Raw genomic sequence first — 23099 nt, forward strand, 5'->3', positions numbered from 1 at the left:
CTGGGTGTGCTCTACCACCCTTGAATGAAGACATTTTTTATATCTACTTTGCTTTCAAAGTAAAAGCGAAGGCTGCCGACCGCGTTGAAGTAGCCAACTATATTTACTTGAAAATATATTCGAGATTTTTCTAGCTGAAGCCGGGGTTGCCGTAAGGCCCCGCAGCTCCGCTCCCTCTCTGTTCCCGTCGGAACCTGCCTGGCCTGGACCGGTACCTGAGACCGCGCAACGCGTGGCTGCCCCAGCTCGCCTGGCGGGCTCCCGTCTGAGTGACTCCCCAGGCAGCCAATCACAAACCAAACGTCCCACATGACTTCACCTCCCACAGATCAAACTGCCCAATCAGCACACTGGAGGTTAACGGATCATTCCTGTGCTACGTCGGCGGTCAAATGAGCCAATCAGCAGAGGGCAGATTCCTTGCCAATGAGATCAAAGAGTTGGCGGAATAGGAACATGCTATTGGTGGCTCCGCCCATCGGTAATAGGCGCTGAGGCCGGTGGTTGGCTGGCGGGGAGGAGGGGTGGTTACGGGGGGCGGGGAAACTAATTAGGGGCGGACAAAGGCGGCGGCGAGGCCGTCCAGCTCGCCGCCATTTTGAGCAGCGGGCTGTGAGCAGCAGCAGCCGCCGCGGCCGGAGCATCTCTTCTTCTCCCTCTGCCATCACCATGTCGCGGGATCGGTTCCGTAGTCGTGGCGGCGGCGGAGGCGGCTTCCACCGGCGCGGCGGTGGCGGTGGCCGCGGCGGCCCCAACCACGATTTTCGCTCTCCGCCGCCCGGCATGGGCATGGGCCAGAACCGCGGCCCCATGGGAGGCGGCCCGCAGGGCCCGGGTGGCCCGCCGGGCGGAGGCCCGAAGCCCGAGCCTCCGAAGCCGCCCGTGTCGACATCTGCTCCGCCTTCCTCATCCTCTTCAGCCGCCTCCACCACGGCGGGGGCCGCCGGCAGCCAGGCGGGCCCTGGAGCGCCTCCGTCCTCCGCGTTGCCCGCGGGGCAGCCGCCGCAGCAGCAGCAGGCCCCGGTGTCGACGCCTTCCTCGACTCCCTCCGGTCCGGGTGGGCAGCCGCAGCCCAAACCGAGCCCCAGCCCCACCCCGGCCGGCGGCCCTAAGAAAGGACAAGGACAGTCGCCCAGCGGCGGGCCCAAGGGACCGGGTGGGCCCCAGCAGGGGCCCGGAGGGCCGCACAAGGGCGGGCCGGGGCACCGCGGCGGGCCGGGCGGAGAGCCGCGGGGCCGCGGGCAGCAGCACCAGGGTCAGCAGAGCCTCTCCTCGCAACAGGGCTCGGCGGGTGGCGAGAAGCTCTCGGACGAGGTGAGTCACGGCGTTCCCCCCGCTCCCCAACACACAAGATGGCGGCGGTTGCGGCCGCGCGCGCGGCTCCGCGCGCCCTCGGCGCCATCTTGAGGGGAGGATCACAGAGTGTGAGAGGTTGGAGGGACCTGGAAAGCTCATCCAGTGCAATCCCCCCATGGAGCAGGAACACCCAGCTGAGGTTCCACAGGAAGGTGTCCAGGCGGGTTTGAATGTCTGCAGAGAAGGAGACTCCACAACCTCCCTAGGCAGCCTGGGCCAGGCTTTGCCACCCTCACCATGAAGAAGTTTCTTCTCATATTTAAGTGGAACCTTTTGTGTTCCAGTTTGAACCCATTGCCCCTTGTCCTGTCACTGGTTGTCACTGAGAAGAGCCTGGCTCCATCCTCCTGACACTCACCCTTTAGATATCTGTAAACATGAATGAGGTCACCCCTCAGTCTCCTCTTCTCCAGCTCCAGAGCCCCAGCTCCCTCAGCCTTTCCTCACACGGGAGATGCTCCCCTCCCTTCAGCATCATTGTTGCCCTGCGCTGGACTCTCTGCAGCAGTTCCCTGTCCTTCTGGAGCTGAGGGGCCACAACTGGACACAATATTCCAGGTGTGGTCTCCCCAGGGCAGAGCAGAGGGGCAGGAGAACCTCTCTGACCTACTGATCACCCCCTTCTAATCCACCCCAGGGAGCGCGGGAGGACGTGGGGCCCGGGCGGGGGCAGCAGTCGGGGCCGAACTGTGGGTTCCCTGGGCTGCAGCTCGAGGTTTGTGCTTGCGTGTGGAGCTCTGGAGGTTCCTCGGGGCTTCCCGGCGGGTGGAGGCCGCAGCTCGGCTGTGCAGCTGCGCGCAGTGATGGCCTGGACTGCTCTGCTTCTTTGTAGGGATTTAAAGCGAATCTCTCTCTTCTGAGGCGGCCCGGGGAGAAGACTTACACACAGCGTTGCCGCTTGTTTGTTGGGAATTTGCCTGCTGATATAACAGATGAGGACTTTAAAAGACTGTTCGCCAAATATGGGGAGCCAGGAGAGGTTTTTATCAACAAGGGCAAAGGCTTTGGATTCATTAAATTGGTAGGCTTCCATTCTGTACGTCCATCCCTTTAATTCTCACAAAACAGTAATTTACAACTTAGTTTTCTAAAACTGGATCTTAAACTTTCCTCAGGAATCTAGAGCTCTTGCAGAAATTGCAAAGGCAGAACTGGATGATACCCCCATGAGGGGTCGACAGCTCCGTGTTCGCTTTGCCACACACGCTGCTGCGCTGTCAGTGCGGAACCTTTCGCCCTATGTGTCCAACGAGTTGCTGGAGGAAGCTTTTTCCCAGTTCGGTCCAGTGGAAAGAGCTGTTGTGATTGTAGATGATCGAGGTAGATCAACAGGGAAAGGCATTGTTGAATTTGCATCGAAGCCAGCTGCAAGAAAAGCATTTGAACGGTGTACTGAAGGAGTGTTTTTGTTGACAACGTAAGTATTTCGCTGCTCAGGATTTTTAGTTTTAAGCTGAATAAAATTGTCAGCTTCTAGTTTTTCAGAATAGAGGCTATCATGGAAAAGTAAAATGGGTATTTTTCTTGTTCAGCACTCCTAGGCCAGTTATTGTGGAACCATTGGAGCAACTGGATGATGAAGATGGTCTTCCAGAAAAACTTGCTCAGAAGAATCCAATGTATCAAAAGTAGGCACTGTTTTTTTTTTGGTATAAAGAGTATATAGATGATATGTAGTATTGTCCCAGACTCTGAAGGAGATGGAGTAATTTTTCAGAAACAGGCTTTTAATTTTGAGTAGTACTTTCATTTTGGGGGGTTTTTGGTAGTAATTTGTTTCTGGATAATATAACGTACTGATTTGTTCAGTATATTCACTAAGTACTACACAAGCAATGTGCTGTATTGAGTCCCAAACAGTCAAGTCTAAATGGCAGCCCAGTAACAGATGTGTTTTGGTATGTGTAGAAACTCTTGAAAATCATTCTTCAACTGTTTGTTCATCCTGTTGTTGAGAACTGTACTTATCACATTGATGATCTCATAAGGAATTTGCAAACTTAATTTCTCATTTCATATCATAAACATAAGTAGAATTTTAACTCATTTTGTAATTAATAAAAACTAATTGCCCATGAATCACAGAATGTTAGGGACTGGAAGGGACCTTGAAAGCTCATCTAGTGCAATCCCCCCATGGAGCAGGAACACCCAGCTGAGGTTCCACAGGAAGGTGTCCAGGCGGGTTTGAATGTCTGCAGAGAAGGAGACTCCACAACCTCCCTGGGCAGCCTGGGCCAGTGTTCTGTCACCCTTACTGAGGAGAAGTTTTTTCTCGTATTTAAGTGGAACCTCTTGTGTTCCAGTTTGCACCCATTATCCCTTGTCCTATCATTGGTTGTCACTGAGAAGAGCCTGGCTCCATCCTCCTGACACTCACCCTTTTAGATATCTGTAAACATGAATGAGGGCACCCCTCAGTCTCCTCTTCTCCAGCTCCAGAGCCCCAGCTCCCTCAGCCTTTCCTCACGCGGGAGATGCTCCACTCCCTTCAACATCTTTGTTGCCCTGCGCTGGACTCTATGTAGCAGTTCCCTGTCCTTCTGGAACTGAGGGGCCACAACTGGACACAATATTCCAGGTGTGGTCTCCCCAGGGCAGAGCAGAGGGGCAGGAGAACCTCTCTGACCTACTGACCACCCCCTTCTAACCCACCCCAGGTACCATTGGCCTTCCTGGCCACAAGGGCCCAGTGCTGGCTCATGGTCACCCTGCTGTCCCCAGGACCCCCAGGTCCCTTTACCCTACGCTGGTCTGTAATAGGTCATTCCCCAACTTATACTGGAACCTGGGTCTGTGAGATGCTGGACTGTTACCAACCTTCTTTCACAGCAAGTTTTGTGACATGAGAGTTGTGAGGTAGTATTTTCGGGGCTCCTTTGTTCCCTAAGGATTCTGTTCTGCTTGCAATTTTGTACTGACTGTCAGTTCGCAGGTTTCCCTGGTCTGAATGAACACCTTCCTTTCTGCAGGGAAAGAGAGACTCCTCCCCGTTTTGCTCAGCCTGGCAGTTTTGAATTTGAATATTCCCAGAGGTGGAAATCCTTAGATGAAATGGAAAAACAGCAGAGAGAGCAAGTGGCAAAAAACATGAAAGATGCCAAAGATAAACTCGAAAGTGAGATGGAAGATGCTTATCACGAGCATCAGGCAAACCTCTTGCGTCAAGGTAACTGGCTCTGAGTTCTATACCATCTTTTTGCTTTAAATACAAGCTTAAATGTATGGCTGTCTAATGATTTCATGAATAAATTCATGCTTCCTACTGCTAATCTGAGCGTTTCAGGCTTAAAAAAGAGCAACTGGTAGTTTTTCAGTTTTTATTTAAATGGGGTAGTGTTAAGAATAGTGGCACTCAGAAGGAAGCTGTCTGCCATAGTGCAGATGAGTCTGATCCTATTCAAATCTGAGTTGAAATCTGACATGAATATGTGAAAAGCTGCTGACGGGCTTAATTTCTGCAGACCTTATGAGGCGTCAGGAGGAACTGAGGCGGATGGAAGAACTCCATAATCAAGAAATGCAGAAACGCAAGGAAATTCAACTGAGGTTGGTTTGGCTTTCATGGGATTTTTTTAATGTTACTTTTTTTATTTCTTAGTGACTTTACTATGTAAGTTTTTTATTTTTCAAGAAACACCCTTCCTGCTTCACTTTGTCTGTGAGAAAATGAGCTGCATGTAAGTTTCACCTCAAGCATTTGAGCGTCATAGAGTATGTTTTTGCTTAAGTGGAGTCATTTGTGCCTTTTAAATTGCTCACACAAGTGATGTTGCTTAGAGTCGAATGTGTTGCGCTGCTGGGGTTTAACCATCTGCTTTGGGATGATCAGGCAGGAGGAGGAGCGGCGCAGGCGGGAAGAGGAAATGATGATTCGTCAGCGGGAGATGGAAGAACAAATGAGAAGACAGAGGGAAGAGAATTACAGTAGAATGGGTTACATGGATCCAGTAAGTGAATTCATGATGTTTTTTGGACACGTTACACTGTTCAGAAATTTTTTGGACGTATTTTCGAGACTGATGCGTTTTGCTTCCTTTAGGTTAGATAACACTACGTGTTTGTGTAGGTGAAATGGGAGTAGTTGGCTGTATGTGCGCTTTAGCTCCTGAAAGGTAGATTTCAATAGTTGATTATCCGTGCTAAAAATTGTTTCTTCTATGCAGAGGGAGAGAGACATGAGAATGGGTGGTGCCACCACAATGAACATGGGAGGTAAAGAATTTTTAAGTAATTACTTTATGTGGTTAACTTAAAAATTGTCAGAATATGATGATATATTTCTCTTTCTTAGATCCTTATGCTTCTGCAACCCAGAAATTTCCACCTCTCGGAGGTGGAGGCGGCATAGGTTATGAAGCTAATCCAGGAGTTGGCCAAGCAGCCATGAGTGGTTCTATGATGGGAAGTGACATGGTAACGTATCCTGTGGTGGCTTTACTTCAGCAGAAGGGAAATGTGGCTGGGAATTGAGTTCTCTACCAGTGTTCAGATGGTTGTATCCATTGCACTGTTAACTGCTGACTTCTCTTGTCAGGTGTCTTAACATGAAGACTAGTCTGGCAGTATGTAGTACTAGTTTAGTTCTTAACCGTTATGGTAGCTTACACAGTCGGAAGGTGTTTGTAAGTGAATTCAAATGTGCTGTTAAGCATATTTGCAATTAACTCTGACTTTATTGGACTTTAGAATTTCTGCATCACTGTTAGGCTTGGAAGGATTCATAAATTCTAGAGAATCTGACAAATTTTATAATTAATATATAATGTATTAGCTTTTTGGTAAATTGACATTCTGGATTTATGGACAAGAGAGATTTTTATTATACTTCCCAATGTGTAACACCACATTTATTTTGGCCCTTCCAAGCCTAGTTAGGATCGATGCATGTTGGTATGGGTATGCTGTTAATCCAGAAATCTGCGCTCATGTCTATTTAAGCAGCAGATTAACTTAAGTAATCAGCGGTAAACAGCATATCACTTATTCTGTATGCTGATGTTTGCCATAGAAGAGCAGAAATGCTGTTTTTTAGCATTAGGCATGTTCCAGTGATCCTTGACTGTAGCCATGTTGTGGCTCCTTTCTCACAGAGGAATGACAGCCCGTTCTTGTTCCCTGTGTTGGGCATGACGTATAGGTAGAGTTGGTTAAAACTCAGCATATCTCATGTTCTGAGGTATGTTTCCAAACTGCACTATTTTTGGCACACCATATGTGTGAATGGGCTTTGAGCCTGCTTGGTGTTACCACACTGAAGCAATACGGATAGAGATTAAATAAACGCTTAATGGGTAGGATGGAAATCTGTGCTGGCTTAGGTGGCAATATGATGCTTTCACCCTCCTGAAAGGGTGTATGCTCTGTAGCACAAGCCGAACTAAATGATTTTTGGGTGGGTTTAGGCCTCTGGCTTAATGTGGTGAGCTACCATAGTAGCTTGTCAAGTATCCTTTGTTTTTTGGGGAACCATATCTTTGGAATGAGAACTTTGCAGAGCATCATTGATTCAGTAGACAGTGCCGTTGGCCTTAATGTATCTATATAATCTACTGATACTGAAGCAGTTCGTAAGTTTCCCGTAAAGAGTTAGGCAGTCTGTGGTGAATGCTGTGTACGTTTTTCTCCTGAAATTCATGGTACAAGTGCATGCCGAACTTGAGTAGTACTTGAAAACATGATGTGGTCAAAAGGTGTGACAGTAAGATGGTTTAAATGCCTCAAGTTTCTTAGGATGGGGATCTCTGCCACACAGTGCTGTCACAGTTACTGTCTGATATCTTTTAAACAGAATTGGAGATGAGCTTAAGCTGCCATGAATTAGGCAGAGAGAAGCTAGATAATCTTTCTGAAATTCCTTTCTTGGAAGGATTGAGACTAACATTCAGAAGCCAAGAACTGGAAGTGTGCGTTTTCAGTTGCAGATACCTTTCGTAACAAGCAACCTACCATTGTCCTGGTACTTGGTAGTGGAAAACTTGGTTGAAATGAAAGCTTAAAGCTATCTTTGACTTTATAATCTGTCAGTTCTGTAGATTGAATGCTGATCACACCTACCAATAGAGTAACTGAATGAAGTAAGTGCAACTAGAGGTATTAGTAAAAATACCTGAAGTCTCTGCTTTATTGCAGGATAACTTAGCTTTTACATCTTGGTGTGCAACCTTTCAACTCTGTGAAGTTGTGAATTTTCCAAGAGCTTGTGGTGAAGGTGGGGTGGGAAGGGAGATATTGGCTGGATGCACAACACCCTTTTGTGCATAGTTCTAACTTGAAACAGTGAATAAATTGCAGCTCTTTGAACACGGTTTGCATATTATACAGCAGCAGTTCCGGAGTACGTGGGATTTTAACAAATGCAAGTCTTTTCATGGAGCAATTGCGTTGGTTAGGTAAATCACTGGTCGCTAGCTTTTTTCACTTTTTTTTTTTTTTCTTCTTGCAATCCAGTAGTGCTCACACTCAGGTTTGGTTACTGCCTAAGGCCTCTGCAGTTTAGTCAGCAGACCGTAGTGTTAACCCCATCTCGAAAAGCACATGGTCTCTATTGCAGCACATGCCATTAACTGGTGAGTAGGCATTCTGTTTACAACGACATTTTATGAATGTCAGCTCATACCTCAGTGAACTGAAGGTTTGTGCTCTGGCTAGGCTGATTTGGAAATGACAGTGATGTAATCTAAGCTTTTACTGCACTAAAGGTGAGAGAAGTTTGCAAGCCGTTTGCATTAACTTGGTTGAAAGTTGCTAGAGCTCATTTGGAAAAGTTGTTCATTCACATCTGCACTAATGCTTACTTTTCTAGCACTGCAGGGAGGATCTGTTCTTTGTAACAGATGTATGAGAATGCATCAAGTGGGAACATACCTCAAGGCATGTATTACAATAAACTAATTTTTAAATTACCCTTTTTTCCTTTCTATGTTCCCGGTACCTGTGGATCGGCTCAATGGTGATTGTATCGACGAACCTTGACTGCGGAACCTTCTAAAAATATATACTTAACACACATGGACATCAACTACCTATAATGAACTGTTTAATTCTGTTCCAATAGCGTCCTGAACGCTTTGGGCAGGGAGGTGCGGGGCCCGTGGGTGGCCAGGGTCCTAGAGGAATGGGGCCTGGAACACCAACAGGATATGGTAGAGGGAGAGAAGAATATGAAGGCCCAAACAAAAAGCCCCGATTTTAGATGTGACCTGTAGTTTCATTCCAGTTTGTTTTTGTCTGTCTTGTTTAGACACCAACTTCTTAATTCTTGCATTTTAGTAAGAAAGCTACGTTTTTATGGATGTTAGAAAACTTACTGACCTAATATTTGTAAGTGGTCTGTTTGGGCGAGTACAATTTAATTATGTAATGCAGTGTTTCAAAACAAATTTAGCTGTTTTTTTGATGTATAACGTCCCTAACTTGATGGCAGTGTACCTTGTGCCACTGAATTCCCAAAGTGTACCGACTTTTTTTTACTGTGCTTCAAATAAATAGAAAACTAAATGTAGTAACTCTTCTTGCCATTCGTGGTTAAACATACGAGGCTAAAAGCCACACCTTCCGCAGTAAAGCAAGAGTCTTGAAATAGAGGTCGATCTCGACCAGGGTGTGGAACTGAAGAGCGAGATCTCTTCCCATAATGCCTCTAGCTAAAGTTTGGGTCAAATAGTAGCCTGACTTTACAGTAGGTGCAGGTTTTTTGAGCATTAATTGTGCTGCAATAAGGAAGCAAATGGAAATCTTGCAAGTGCTGTAAGATGCAATAATTGAAGCTACGCTGCAAGCAGTGCAGTATGTAACAAATTACATATTTTAGCTATGGATACCGGGTGGTGGGATGGTAGCACTTGCCACCTTGGCGGTTACTGCTTGGAATCTTTTAAAGACTTTAAGCAGAAGACTAGCAATGGTTATTTTAAAATAAATTCTTAGATTGACTTGTATTGGCTGACTTCCTAACTAAAGGATTGTTAATGTGATTTTTACATGCTCTTCAGCTGAGATTACAGGATCTGGCCTTGCTCCGTATTGTATACTTACCTGAAATTGCTTGGCAAAAAGACCAGAAGTGTTACGTGAGTGATTAAGGTTAACTTGCTTATGTCCTCATGCTAATTGAGTGGACTAATTTGCATAGCTCAGAATACATTTATTTGTACAATGGAGACTGCAGGAACTATTCTTAAATCGTGTAGCTGGTGGGCAAATCGTAAAAACCTGTATGTAAAATACAGAAATTAGCTTGCTTGCATGATGTTTTTTTATCATTGATGTTTGGAGATAATGCATCAAAAGTAGTATCTGAATCTGGAGTTTAATAGTTAATACTACGCAGTGCAAATAAACTCCCTTTAAGGTTCTTTTGTAGAAGATTTGATTAATTTGTTAGCTTGCTGTTCCTTTTATTAAGCCCCAGAAGAATGTCAAAGCATTCTGGACTCCGTGATAAGGTAGTTGCTTTGCTTATTACTACATCATACCAGCTAAGCTGGGAACGTGACTTCCCAGTGTAAAATACCTTGGTGTTAAGGCAGGATTCATCAGCCTGCTTGGCACAAAGTGTAGGTAGACTAGTTTGCCTGTACCTTCACATGATTCCCCAACAGCTGAGCATTCTGTGAGCAACTTTAATCTTCCAAAGGTGTTTCCATTCCTTGTGCTAAGCATTGGCCAATTCTAAATTCTACGCTAAATTTTCTCTCTGGTTAAAACTTCAGTGTCAGATTGCAGTATTTTAGAGTGCAGATGATCCTCTTGAAGTACTCCAAGTGCTGTTACTTCTTGAATGGAAAAACAGCATATTGTGAAATGCTGATACCAGGTAACACTGAATGTCAAGCTCACTAAAGAGCGATTCAGCTTGTTTGGTGAATGCTTCTTATTTTCCCATAAAAGTTTGGGGGTTGATAACATGCTACAGCAAAAAATTGCTCTGCAGGAAACTCCAAATTGGCAGTTCCTAAACTGCGGACCAAATATTTGGGAGTACTTGTATTGGATACTTAGCTTAAAAATCAACAGTACCGATGCAATTTGCTTCATTGAAGTAGTACTAAATAATGCATATGGTTTCTGGAGGGTGTTCATGGGACACCCGCAAACGTGAAGGTGTCTGAGATGGGGAATTCTGAACATAAACATTAAATTAATTTTTTCAGTTTATTTTTCAGATTACATGTCATTCTTTATTAAAGAGATGCTGGTGCATATCCTAAAGTATGTTCTTTTGTAGTTCTGTAACTTGGAATTCCGAGTGAAGGATGCTGATGTCCTTGTACCTTACAGAGCTTGTCTTTGGTACCCCTGTTTTGTACGTAAGCTACCGTTGCTAGGCATTAAAAATACTGAGCTGCAAAACCATGCTGAGTAAATATAAAGATTTGGCAGTTTTCAAAACATCTGAAAGTTAGTTAAATCTAGCTTTGTTGTGGCTGCATAAGCAGAATTTCTAAAACAAGTTCTGCTTCGATTTGCGTGTATTAAACAAGCATACAATTAACTAGCCAACTTGTTTTCAAGGCCTTCTAAAGGTGCTGTCTTCAAAGCTGACAAACATGTCAACTTGAAAATCTGAAAAAGTTGCTATATGTGGGAGGTGAGAAAGTTTCTTTGATCTGTTCCTATGAGGTTTTGGACTTCTTTCATAAAATCGGATTTATCTATTGAATCTTAAAAACCATTTAGAAAAGTGCTGTGTTGGTCAGACCCGTTTTTGGATGGGGTCTGCATCACATAACACGTTTTTATACTGGACTGGAGGACATTGGCTCTTGCAATTTAGCTTGCTTTATCAAAATTGAGCATATTTTGACACTTAAACCTCTCAAACCTGCAGCAAGCAGAAACTGGTATTGGTATACGTGTATCTTCATGCTTTCTCAGAAATGAATACTGAATAATCTGGTGTAGACACATTACACTAATCATGTATACAGCTGATGAGAAACTGAAACCGCTTTTGAGATTTTGTGGTATTTTTGTGGTAGAAAAATTCTTGGCTTCTCCTTGGCAACCCTTTACTGTGGCAGCAAGTTTTTATGCTGGAGTTTGAGACTGCAATTTACACTTAAAAACTAGTGGCCTGCTACATAACTGCACTTAGCCAGCATTTCTGCAGTTCATAACTGTGAGGAACGTAGTACCACAAATGGCAATGGACATTAGGACCCGGATGTAGTATTCCTGCTTGCTCCGAGATTCTCATTGCCGACTGCCTACAGGTAGGTAACAAGCAATATAATCTAACTTGGTGACTTTCTATGTGATCTTATACTGTGGGTATTCTGACATCACACTTCTGACTGTGGAATTACAGTGCAGCACTTGTCATACCTGTATGTTAAGCTTGCATCGAAGCTGCGTGGTTTTCGGTTAAGCTTTGTCTTGTTCAGAGTCAATAAGCAACTTACTGTGATTCTTAGATAAGTGTTTTCAGACCCGATTCCTTTGTACATACGACTCGGCTTGTGTGGATTTTTCTTAGTTCCGATGTAATGAAGATATTCTTAGATAAGCTCTGGGGGGAAGAGGGAATGTGATCTTAAACTCTCTTAAAGTAGTCAACTAGGTGCTGTCAGTGCCTAGAAAAGGACTGTTTAAACTTTCTGTAGCGACAAAATGGCCCATCTGCAGCTCATCCCTTTGTAGAGTCTTGGCTCAGTAGGAAATGCGTTAGTAATCGCTGCTCTAGCCTTGTGTGCACTATGGGATAGTCACTCTAAACTTACTCATACAGTCAGCTCGGAGACTGATTAGGAATATTTTTGAGGCTATATGAATGAGTACTTGAATGAATATCCCTGTGAGTAGTTTCCTAGAGCTTATTGGACATTTCCGTTGTCTCTATTTTAATCTTTGATTGACAAGCATAATATATTCCTCTGCCTTTAATTGACAGCGATGAGATTCTGTATTTCTGCCTCGTAGAGTCATCTTGGTAGTGTAATGCTCAATTTTGTTTTTCATCGGTCTTGGGGATGTAATTCTAAACTCTTCATTACTAGAAATGCTGAATGTAGTGTTTCAGGATTAACACGCTCATGTTTCCAGACATCCAGACATGCTGATCTCCAGCTCTTTTGCATTAGCTCTTGAACCTGAATTTCCAGGTCTGTTATTTAAGCACATGATCTAGTTCTTGCCTGATGTTCAGTTTTTCAGAGGTGGTGTGATGTGTTTTCCCGCTTGTTCTGCAAAGTTCTGCTTTGCATACTTATTTCTGATACTATTGTCACATTTGAACCCTTTTGTGTTATCTTCCAGGCAAGACTCTTGCTGGTGAGCAGGGGACCTGCTGGACAGCCCTGCCCTTTGCTGCAGCTCTCTGCTTACCTTCTGCTGAAAGCTGGAAGTAGCAGCTGCACCTTAAGATCGTAACAACAGGTCTTAGGTTACACCACACTGAGTGTAGCTGAACTCAAGCTAGTCAAGCAGTGACACCTCTGTCACAAAGTCAGTTTGGCTTTTTGTGATGGCTTCCTCTAACCTGTGACTAGAATTCAGTAGCAAAACTGATGACGGTACGTGTACTGTCATGTGGCAACACTGAATTCTTAATCCTTAAACCAGTGCTCAGATCTGACTAGTTTTTCCAGCGTGTTCTGCATACTTGACCTGCAGGAATGTCATGGAGGGGTTATTGGCACATCTGCCTCGTTCTCTGTACTTTAACTAGCAGGTTTTTTACATTCTTGGAGCAAGCAATTTGTGACTGAACCATGGGTCTCATACCAGCTCTGACTGCAGTAATGAAACTTGGTGTGGTAGCTAACTGAAAAGCAAATAGTCATGTCTGCTCTAAGTCAGTCTGTAACAGTGGGTACCAGAAATGACATTGAAGTGCTTGCATTGTGTTTCATCTTGGTCGTACCCATGTGTGAAATAACTTTTTCTCAAAAGCTTATCAGAAGCTCAGAAGTGTGGTGTCAGAATACATATGCGTACCTGCTAGGCCCTCCGATCCAGGTACTGGTGCTGTCAGGAAAGAGCACAGCATAGCGTGTATGGGGGCTTTACTGTCACATTAAGCATACCAAGTGTTAATTTGCTTGCAGTTTTCCCCAGAGCTAAACACTGAGGCCTGTGAGTAGCTTTAGGACTGGAGCAGTAATGGGGTTGCATGTCTCTGTTAATCATTGCCAGCTGCAGTGACATGATCAGGAAGGCCAGTGTTTGGTTCCATTCTGTTCAATGAGGCTAAGCATGTTGGAAAGGATGCACAAAAAGTATGCTGTTGTGGGGAATTACGTGGCTTCTTCCACTACTACTCGCAAGTTCGAAATCAGCTAATTAGCTTTAGATTTTTTCCTCTCCATACCAGCTAGTGGGGCTCTTAAATAGCTGCTTACTGGAAAAGGAAAGAATAAAAAAAAAGGGAGGATTGGCCTTCTCCCACCTCTGTCATTGCTGCTAGATAATGATTGACACGTTAGGACTTGGCTGTGCAATCCCGCAGTGGTCTGTGAATACCCCATCTCTATCAATGTTGCTTCTGAACACCAGTACTGAGAAGCTAACTGGGGAGGGTTGGGAGGAGTGTGGCTAGAAGTGAATCTGGAGTGTTAAAAGGATGCACAAAGATATAGTATCCCTTATGCATAGTGTTTGTTGCTCTGGCATAGAAAACAAAAGAGTGCATACTATAGGGCCATGATAAAACCCAGGTGGTGGGTTTGAGACTAAACTTGAACTTCTCCCTGCCTGGTCAGATCACATTGTGACCATGGTGTGATTTGCCTCCCAACCAGAGGTGTGCACGGCTCCATCCCCAGCTGCTGCCCAGTGCAGTTTGCCCTCAGCGTAGCTGTAGAGCCAAAGGGTGGGTTTTCAGCGGGGAAGAATGTTGCTGAGAATCAAAGCAGTCGACTGACAGTGCTAATCTCTAGTGTCTGCCTTTGCCTGCTGAAGCACTTCTAGGGCGATCGAACCCGAGGGCTGCTGGGAGTCGGGGACACCGCACTCCCTCACCAAGGGGAAGAAAGGGCATTACTGCAGGAGGCAAACTAGGGTAAAATAGCTGAAGTAACCTGACAAAATTGTTAACGCCTTCACATAAGGGATAGTATACCTCTGGCTGCAATCAAACTTCATTGTACTCAGACTGGTGATTTACGGTTTGTGCTCAGACAAGGTGCAGTTCTTCAGTCAACTACCTGCATAATCCTTCATCTCTTTACGAGTGGTTAGGCTAGTCTATTTCTGCCCCTTATTCTTCCACTTAATATTTTGGAATAAGATGTAAATTCCCCCTCATAACTGATCAGTCCATGTATCTTAAAACTTTATTTTTTAAGTTAGTTTTGAAATGGTCGAGTTTTCTGTGTCTTACTGTAATAACTTTTAGTTGTTATCCTTTAGGTGAAGATGAAAGCTGAATGAAGCCGGAGTGCTCATCCATGGGAAGTAAGCACAACTTCTAGTCTTGGTCTGAGTGGGTGGAATAGTAAAGGCTTCTGGACATTTGATGTTCAGTCCCTGAGAACCTTTGAATTGGTGAATGTTGAGAAATGAGTGCAAGTGACTACATTCATTGTGCAAGGTAGAGCTTAGTACCTGCTGGGGGGGTTAAGTGTCCAGACTCCTCCATCTGGGCTTGGTATCTTGGCAGCAGTGGTTAAAAATGCCTTTGTAGATGAGAGTTCATACAAAAGATGTTAAAAATCACCAAGAGTATAACTTCTGAATATTTTTCCAGTTCAGGAGCTGAGCATGAGCACATCCAGCATGATGCCCAGTGATATGTGGAGGGACCAAGATAATCAAGTGAAGAAGTAAGTAGTTGGTGTCCTTGTCCTGCTGTAAGAGCTCGGTAGCCATCGTCCTGTGGTGTATTGTGTAGTTCCTGCCTCACATTTGCCCTTGATTCATCTCAGTTTTATATAAAATTCTGAATATTTGTTTCATAGAGCCAAGATATAACCATTGTTTGAGGCTTTTCAGCCCTGTGGCATCAAATGAACTCTGTCCTCTGAATGCTATAGGTGGTCAAACAAGAAATAACAGTTTCTGCATTCGGGCTCCGGTGAACGGGGTGGGCGATTGTCAGCAAGGAGAAAAGAGAACAATAGAGCAGCTGCTTCTCACATGTTAATCCAACTGAAAGTTGTTAAAAAGATCGTTTTTCTGAAATGTTTTAATTAATGTCGAGCTCTCTACCCTACAAGATAAATAAGCACATACAAGAGCACAAGCAGGTGGTGATTTAGGGAAATAAACTAACTTGCAGAACTGGAATTAATGAAATTTTCCCTCTAATTTGCCACTTTTGAACTACAAGAGGGAACTTCAGATATTTAAAATCTTGGGTGAGGAGGGCCATGCAAAGTACCGTAACTCCCGAGTGGTGGGTAAGTAGCAGCTTAGGTGTGAACCTGGTGAGATTCAGTTGGTGGACTCCTGTGGAATCCTTGTGATGTGTCACTGCTGCTCTTGTTTCTGGGGTAGTAAAGCACAAAAGCCGTTTCAGATCTGTGAAGCGGATGGAAATGGGAGTGCTGTTCATTTGTCTCAAGTCTGACATGAGAATTGGCAATCCTAGAGAACATTTGACAAGGTGCGTGGCCTGCTCTGATGTGCTGGTTCCCTTTTTGTGGTGTTTTGTGTGATTTCTGCTGGCGTTTTTAATGTTCTGGCTAACTGTGTGCCTTGCACTTGCAGGAGAAGATGGAGTCTGAATGCAGTGATGAGGAGCAAGGAACACGGCATTTTTTAAATAAAACATTGTTTTTTATAAATGGCTTCTGTTTTACTCCAGAGGGTATGCAGTGAGTAAGCTATCTGTTCAGCGTAGTGTGTGGATGAGTTAGAGAAACGCTGTTCTCCTGCTGGGGGGGTTTAGGGAGGAGGGAGAGGACCCCGGCAGCAGTGGGGGGGTGGTTGGTGCTGCTTTAAAAGCTGCTCAGTGCTGCTGTTCTCCTCTACTTGCAATCAAGAGACCGGCTACAGGATAATCTGAGGTATTTCACTCTTTGATTTGGCTCCTTGGCAGCATTGTCCAGATTCTGAAAAGGCTGCAGAGAGGTTTCTTCGTTCCTCAGCAGCTGCACTGCACGGGGCCGGGTTTCAGTGTCCTTGTCTCTGCAGCTACTGCAGCCTCACACAGCCTTTTTTCCCACAAATCCTGCTATTTTCCAGCAACTCGTCCTAATTTCCACTGTTGCAGCATATGCTGATTCCTCAGTGAAGCTGTTCCAGCCTGAATGCTTCCAGCATTCAATGCGCTGAACTTCACCTACAACTCCCTTCACAAGCAGACCCTGGTTTGCTTTCTGTGTTGTGTCCCCAGGTTGGTGTTGGCCGTTCCCATCACGCTGTGTGGCACAGGTTTTGCAGCCGGGCACCGCGCTGCTGGCAGTTTGTACTCTGGTGACTGGCCCCAGGTTGGGAAGGGCAGAAGTGAAGGGATTGTGCGATGAAAGAGTTGTGCAATGTTCACAAAAACCTCTGTCCTGGTTCTGCTCTGTGCTGGGGGCCAAACTCCCCTGCTGTTGAAACCAGGAGCTGCTTTTCACACTGGGGGAATTTGATCTCTGCAGGCGTTTATTTCCATGTGGCTGAAGCCACAAACCCAAGAATGATGACAAATGCTCCCTGCAGTGACACCAGCTCACTGAAGCTGCAACCTTGTGCTGCAAGTCCCTGAGGTGCTGCAATCTATTGGTCAGGGTTTGGTCAGTGGGGGTTTTTGGGTTGTTTTTTGTTTCGTGTTTTGTTTTTTTGGTTTGTTTTTAATTTCTTTGGGTTTTTTTCCATTCTTCTCCCAAGAGACTTTCTGAGACAGGAAGGAACGGAGCCTGGGCTGTTGCTGTTTGTCATTCCTTGGCAGACAAGCCTAAGCAGGGCAAAGCTCCAAATCATCACGAGCGGCTCCTCGGCCGCACTCGCTGCAGCTCTTCCAGCAGAGCTGGGAAACGATCACTGCTGGCAGTAAAAATAGCGCAGCCGTGTGCTGTGAAGCCAAGTGGCTGCGGCAACATCGACCTGTGGCTGCACCGAAGCTGGTGCTGGTCCGGGCCAGCGGTGCCCATGGTGCTTCCAGGGAAGCGGTTCCTGCTCTTCCATGATTTATTGGTGTTAAAAAAATATTTCCGCTTGAATTACACCAATGTCAGCGTCACTGTGGCTTCCCCTGGGCCCTGGCTGTCACCAGTCCGGAGCTGCCTGTCCCGGGATCCTCAGCGTGTGCCAGCGGCCGAGCTGCCCCTTGAGCCACGCAGGCAGTGACGCAAGCACAGGGAGGGTGACAGGGTGACAGCCGCCTCCGTCACCTGACTGGGCCTCCCTGGTGCCGGGAGAAAATCCTCGCTGCAGCTGCCTTGTTAACCAGCTCACTGCCTCATTAACCAGCTCGCTGCCTCATTAACCAGCTCGCTGCCTGACCCCACAGGGCTGCCCGTGTGCCTGCCTGCCCCAGCATGTCCACAGCCCCTGGTGCCGTTGCCCTGGCCACCCAGAGCCAGTGACACTTTGCGGGTGCTGCCACAGAGCTCAGCCCGCTCACAGCACCCACGAAGCCCCCCCAGCTGCGTGTTTGGGGGGGGGAAGGGGTTCCACTCTTTTCACCCAGCTCTGGTTTGGTGGGAGTATGGTGCTGGCTGGAGGGATCACAACCCCTGGGGGGTGAAGCTGCCTATTGAAGCACCCCCTGCCCCAGCAGCACCGCACGGCTGGGGGGTCCCTGCTCCTGCCTGTCCCTGCCTGCTCCAGCCAGGACAGCGCTGCAGGGACCGGGACCAGGCAAAGTGCAAAGGCCGGAGCAAATCCGAGCCGAGCTTAGCTGGGCTGAGCCGTGCTGAGCCGATCCGCCGCTGGCCCCGCCCGGCCACCCCCGTCCCCGCCCGTCCCCGCCATGGCGGCGGCGTTCACCGCCCTCCGCGTCCTGCTCGGGCTGTTCTTCGTGCTGACGGGCCTGGGGAAGCTCTCGGAGCTGCTGTCGGCCGAGCTGCACCGGCACATGGTGAGCGGGGCAAGGGGGGCGGCGAGCCGGGGAGGGGCGGCCGGGGCTGGGCTGGGGCCGCGCCGGGCCGGGGGCGCAGGACTGAGCCCCTCGGGGTGCAGAGCTGAGTCCTTGTGGGGAACGGGCAGGTTGGGATGCAGGGCTGAGCACTTCGGGGTGCAGGGATGAGTGGAGCAGACCCCGCCGGAAGGGCTGTGCCCCCCAGCCCCGTGCTCAGGGCTTCTCCGCTCCTCTCCACCCTTTCGCAGAAGTCGGAGTTCGTGCGGTTCGCCCAGGTCTTTCCCCTGGCGGATTTCGGGTTCACGCCGGAGCCGGGCTGGTACCTGGAGGTGGTGGGCTGGGTGGAGGTGGTGGCCGGGCTGCTGCTGGCCTTCGGGCCCCAGCTCCTGCAGGAGATCAGCAACTTCGTCCTCAGCGTCGTCATGATCGGTGAGAGCCAGCGGGCGCCCGCCGCCCCACACGGGGTCTCGGGGGACGCACAGGGTGCGACCGGGGTTCCCATGCTCTGCTCCTCGCCCAGGTGCCATCTACACACTGCTGGTGCTGCGGGAGCCCCTGGCCATGTGCGCCCCCGCCACGCTCTGCCTCGGCCTCCTCCTGCTGCTCAACATCCGCGGGCACGCCGACCCCCCCAAGCCAAAGTTCGAGTGACCGGAGGCGGGAAGGACGGACATCTTGGCTGGTGGGAAGCGATGCTCTTACAGTATTTCTGGGGACGGCGTGGTGTGTCCTGTCCTGCCGCTGCTGGGGATGCTGGTGCTGGTTGTCCCCACGCTGCAGGACCCGGGCTGGTGCTGTGGGACGGTGGCGATGTCACTGGCACCGCCCTAGCAGCTCCGTCGCTAAGCTCGCACAAAGTGGACTGGTCTTCCTGGAATGGCCATGCCAGGCTGGGGCTGGCTCTGCTCTCCTGGGGGCTTTTGTATTTTGGAATAAAGCCTCTAGTTTTCCACATTTTGCCTCCTCTGTTTATTTCTGCCTCTCCCCAGGCTGAGCCACGGGTGCTGAGGCTACGTCCTGGAAACCCAAGATTGTGTTTGAACCCTGTGCATCTCTCAGCAAGGCGGCTGGCATGGCTGTGGGATGGTCATCTTAGGATGAGCAGGGAGGGTACAACACCCCCATGCCCCCAGGGAGACATGAACCACCTCAGGGTGGCACCTTTGATGTCCCAAATAAGCACCCACAAATTGCAGGGCCATACAAAGCAGCAAGTCAAGTGCTCCCAGAGCTAACGGGTGGGGGGGCCAGGGTGGTGTTCCCCCTAAATCCAGCTTTGAAGCCAACAAAAGCAATAAGAGCCGGGAGGAGGCAGATTCCAGCTTTGATCCCTTTCGGGTCACCCCCCTTTCCCCCCAGCTGCTGGGTGTGGAAACTTGACCCTCCACCACTTTCATCCCTGCGTGGGTGGGTAAAGGGCCCTGGGAAATGGTCCTGGATGGGGCTGGGGGCAGGCGGGGGGGCCTCCAGCCCTGTCAGCCGGCGCAGGGGGTCTTAGCGTGGCTCCAGCGGGGAATCCCCTGTTACATACACCCGCAGGTGCTGTCCCCGCTCCAGCTGCTGTCCCCACGGGGGCTCGGGATGGGGGGGGTGGCTCAGGCTGCCCCTGCCTTCCCCCAGCACTTAAAGACTCCCCCAGCCCGGCTGGATCAGACAGCAAGGAGCAGCTGCAGGGGACGCAACCGGTCCAGCCCGACCCGGTGGGGTAAGTAACCGGCTTGGTGTGGGTGAGCTGGAGCATCCCCTTGCGAATGGGTGGGGGAAGGACAAGGAAAAGGGGACTGTTGAGGGAGAGAAGGTCTCCTTGGGGGTCTGCGCTGGCTCTGCAGAACAAATGAAGCTCATTGGGATGAACCCTGGCTCGGCAGCTCATGCCCTCCACCTTTCTACCTGGTGGTGGGTGCTGCACGTGCCGAATCCGAACCGTGCTGTGCTGGAAAACACCTGCTGGGTGACTCAGCGAGGTGTGGGCAGGAGGCGATGGGAGGTGAGAGAGCTGCAGCCCTGGGATACAGCCATTGCGATGTGGGTTTCTGTGGCCAGGACCAGCAAACAGTGGGCTGGCAAACCTGCCTGGCGCAGGGCTGGGGTGTGCGGGGGGCTGCAGCCCCATGCCCGTACCCCCCATCCATCTCCAACTGATGCTGAGACAGTGGGTGACTTCCCATGGGTGGGCTCTGGGGGAGGATTTGGGGTGCTGGGAGGGGCCGGGTGGCCCCAGCAGGCAGGCGGCTGTGTGGGAGGTGTTAAGCCCGGCAGCTGCCAGCGGGAGCCAGCGCAGCACCCCCGGGTGCCGCTGGCCGTGGCTCTGCTGTCGGCCACGGTGCAGCTGCGCCTGCCGCTCCTGGGGAGCCCCGGCGGGGTGGCTGGTGGTGACACCGGGGCTCCCACGTGCTGTGGGGGGATGTGGCTGGGTTGGGCTGGGTCTGCTGGAGCCTGCGCCCCTTTGGCACATGATGGCGTCCTCACTGGTGCCCAGCAACTACCAGCTGGAGAGGTTATCCTGTCCTGCTCAATGTCCCTTCCCTGTCCCCTGAGGGCTGTGTTTGGGGCCCTACTGCTGACTGTCCCCATCTTTGCAGGAGCCAGGATGAACGGCTCGGCACCGCTGCCCCCGGGGCACCCCGGCGAGTGTGTGCCCAGCGACCCGGTGCAGTTCCTGCTGGTGCCAGCTGTCTACTGCCTGGTGCTGTGCGTGGGGCTGCCGGGCAACCTGGTGGCCTTGCTGGTCTTCCTGCAGAACGGCAAGGTGAGGAAGGCCATCCGCATCTACCTCATCAACCTCACGCTGGCCGACATCCTCTTCAACCTCACCCTGCCCCTCTGGATCCCTTACTACCTGGCCGGGGGGGACTGGCTGCTCTCGGAGGCTGCGTGCCGCCTGGCCGGGGCCGCTTACTACCTGGCAACCTACAGCGCCATCACCTTCATGGCGCTCATCAGCTTCAACCGGTTCTGCGCGGTGCGGGCGGCGCGGCGGGAGCTGCCGCTCACAGGGCGCCGAGGGGCCGCGCTGGCCTGCGCCCTGGCCTGGCTGCTGGGGCTGGGCTGCGCCGTGCCCACCCTGGCCACCCAGCAGACCTTCCCCGCGCGCGCCGGGGCCACCGCCTGCTTCGAGCAGCACGGCCGGCAGCGGGTGTACGCCTACGCCATGGTGGGCTTCTTCGCTGCCGCCTTCCTGGTGGTGCTGGGCACCTACGCCTCCATTGCCTGGGCGCTCTCGGCGCCCGCCGCTGCCTCACCAGGCTCCCACCGGCAGCAGGCGCGTGCCATGGTGCTGGGGATGCTGCTGGTGTTCGTGGTCTGCGTGGCCCCCTACCACCTCACGCTGGCCCCCTGGGTGGGCAGCCAGCCCCCCGTGCCGCTCTGCGGGCCCCCCGCCACCCTGGACGTGCTGCACGCATTGAGCGTGGCCCTGCTCAGCCTCAACAGCTGCCTCGACCCCCTTGTCTACTGCTTCTCCATCCGGCGCTTCCGTGCCGACCTGGGACGGACCCTGCGGAAGATCGGCCGCTGCTTCCCACTCTCCCCGCCAGCCCCCGCTGCGCCCGTGCCCAGCGTCCGCACGTCCTCCTTCGCCTCCTCATAGCAGGGTGGGCACCAGGGACCTGCCCCCCGCTGCCCTGGTGCTGTAGTCGGGGTGGGACGGTGTCCCTGGTGCCAGGATGAGGATGGGGAGCAGCATGGGGGGAGCTCTGGCTTCATGCAGCCCCCACCTCCTCCCACCCCCACTCTACTCTCTGTGCACCCCCGCACACTCATGGGCCCACAGTTTCCGTTCACGCACAGATCCTGCTCTCTGCATTTGCAAGCACTGGGGGGGCTCACTCTCGCCTGGGATTAAAAATGAGTGAGCCAAAGGCTTCCCCATTCTCTTTGCTGGAGGGTGCTGTGGGGCAGAGCTGGGTGTGGGGCAGCCACCATCCCCTCACCCCTGGTCACCCAGCCCCATCTCTGCCCTACTCCTGCAGCAGGAGCCAGCACCACGGCAGCTCCAGCCCCAGTGGGCTGCAAAGCCCTGCGCCCCCCACCCCATCCCCTGCTCACGGGTGGGTGGGCACGGTGGGCACAGCGCAGCCCCCAGCCCCGTGCCTGCCGCCCACCTTCCCGGCGAGCCCCGGCACACGGCGGGGGCGGCAGAGCCAGCGCAGGGCCGTGGGCGGCTGCGTGGGAGGAAGATGGTGCTTTCCCAGCCCTGGCTCATTCCTGCCGCCACCGCAGCCCCGCTCCCCGGTGCTGCACGAGCAGAAGCCGCGGGTGCTGTGCAGCCACATGGGGCATGCAGGGACAGGGGGACGGTGGCAGGGGTGACTCTGCTCCACACCCGGCCCTGGCCCAGCAGTCTTGGACCTCCCCTTTTGAAATGTACATTAATTTTTAATCGTTTTATGTAACTGCTCGGGGATGTGAGCAGAGCTCCGCTCCCTCCAGGCAGACAGGAGCTGTCATGGGGGCAGCAAGGGGGGCACTGCGGGGCTGGGCAAGGGATGGGGCTGGGGGTCACCCCCCCAGAGGCAACAGGACATTTGGGGGGCTCTCTGCATGCCAGGGGTGGGGGCAGGACCAGCTCTGGTGGGGTGTCCCAGGCAAGGGACTGTTCAGGGATGGGGACCACAGGGATGCTGAGCAGAGCACCCCAAGACGGGGGTGGCTTTGCAGAGGTGCTGTGCTGGGAGCAGGGCCTGGATCTGACCTCGTTCTCCCCGCCATGTGCTGCCATCCCTCTGTCCTGTGCCACCCTGGGAAACACTCAATGTCCTCCAGCCCGGCATGTCCCGCTGGGTGACTGATG

General features: G+C 50.5%; 3 protein-coding genes across 5 annotated transcripts; all 3 read left to right on the plus strand.

Annotated features, from left to right (window-relative positions):
- Window positions 1–582: 582 nt before the first annotated feature.
- On the plus strand, window positions 583–16085 carry SFPQ (splicing factor proline and glutamine rich). 3 transcript variants are annotated; one of them, XR_010652856.2, is made up of 12 exons: window positions 583–1314; window positions 2189–2377; window positions 2472–2773; window positions 2889–2984; window positions 4329–4525; window positions 4821–4905; window positions 5189–5306; window positions 5523–5571; window positions 5651–5772; window positions 14710–14754; window positions 15047–15122; window positions 16009–16085. XR_010652856.2 is itself a non-coding variant. In XM_065857020.2 (11 exons), the coding sequence occupies exons 1-10, from the start codon at window positions 670–672 to the stop codon at window positions 14728–14730; spliced, it is 1824 nt and encodes a 607-aa protein (XP_065713092.1). In that variant the 5' UTR covers window positions 583–669; the 3' UTR covers window positions 14731–14754; window positions 15047–16085. The 3 variants fall into 3 exon arrangements, 2 of the variants coding, with proteins under 2 accessions (XP_065713092.1, XP_071655168.1); XM_065857020.2 differs by having other exon boundaries at window positions 15047–16085; XM_071799067.1 differs by lacking the exons at window positions 14710–14754; window positions 15047–15122; window positions 16009–16085 and adding an exon at window positions 8414–9723.
- A 2059-nt stretch (window positions 16086–18144) lies between these two features.
- Window positions 18145–19261, plus strand: TMEM35B (transmembrane protein 35B). Its single transcript, XM_065857287.2, has 3 exons — window positions 18145–18307; window positions 18556–18736; window positions 18828–19261. Exons 1-3 carry the CDS (start codon window positions 18200–18202, stop codon window positions 18956–18958), a joined length of 420 nt encoding a protein of 139 aa, XP_065713359.1. The 5' UTR covers window positions 18145–18199; the 3' UTR covers window positions 18959–19261.
- Window positions 19262–19971: 710 nt separating this feature from the next.
- Window positions 19972–22737, plus strand: LOC136112333 (platelet-activating factor receptor-like). The gene is made up of 2 exons (XM_065856924.2): window positions 19972–20012; window positions 20890–22737. The coding sequence occupies exon 2, from the start codon at window positions 20898–20900 to the stop codon at window positions 21894–21896; it is 999 nt and encodes a 332-aa protein (XP_065712996.1). The 5' UTR covers window positions 19972–20012; window positions 20890–20897; the 3' UTR covers window positions 21897–22737.
- The last annotated feature ends 362 nt before the right edge of the window (window positions 22738–23099 follow it).

The sequence above is a fragment of the Patagioenas fasciata genome, chromosome 25 (genome assembly GCF_037038585.1).
Source record: "Patagioenas fasciata isolate bPatFas1 chromosome 25, bPatFas1.hap1, whole genome shotgun sequence".
In the NCBI taxonomy this organism is placed as follows: domain Eukaryota; kingdom Metazoa; phylum Chordata; class Aves; order Columbiformes; family Columbidae; genus Patagioenas; species Patagioenas fasciata.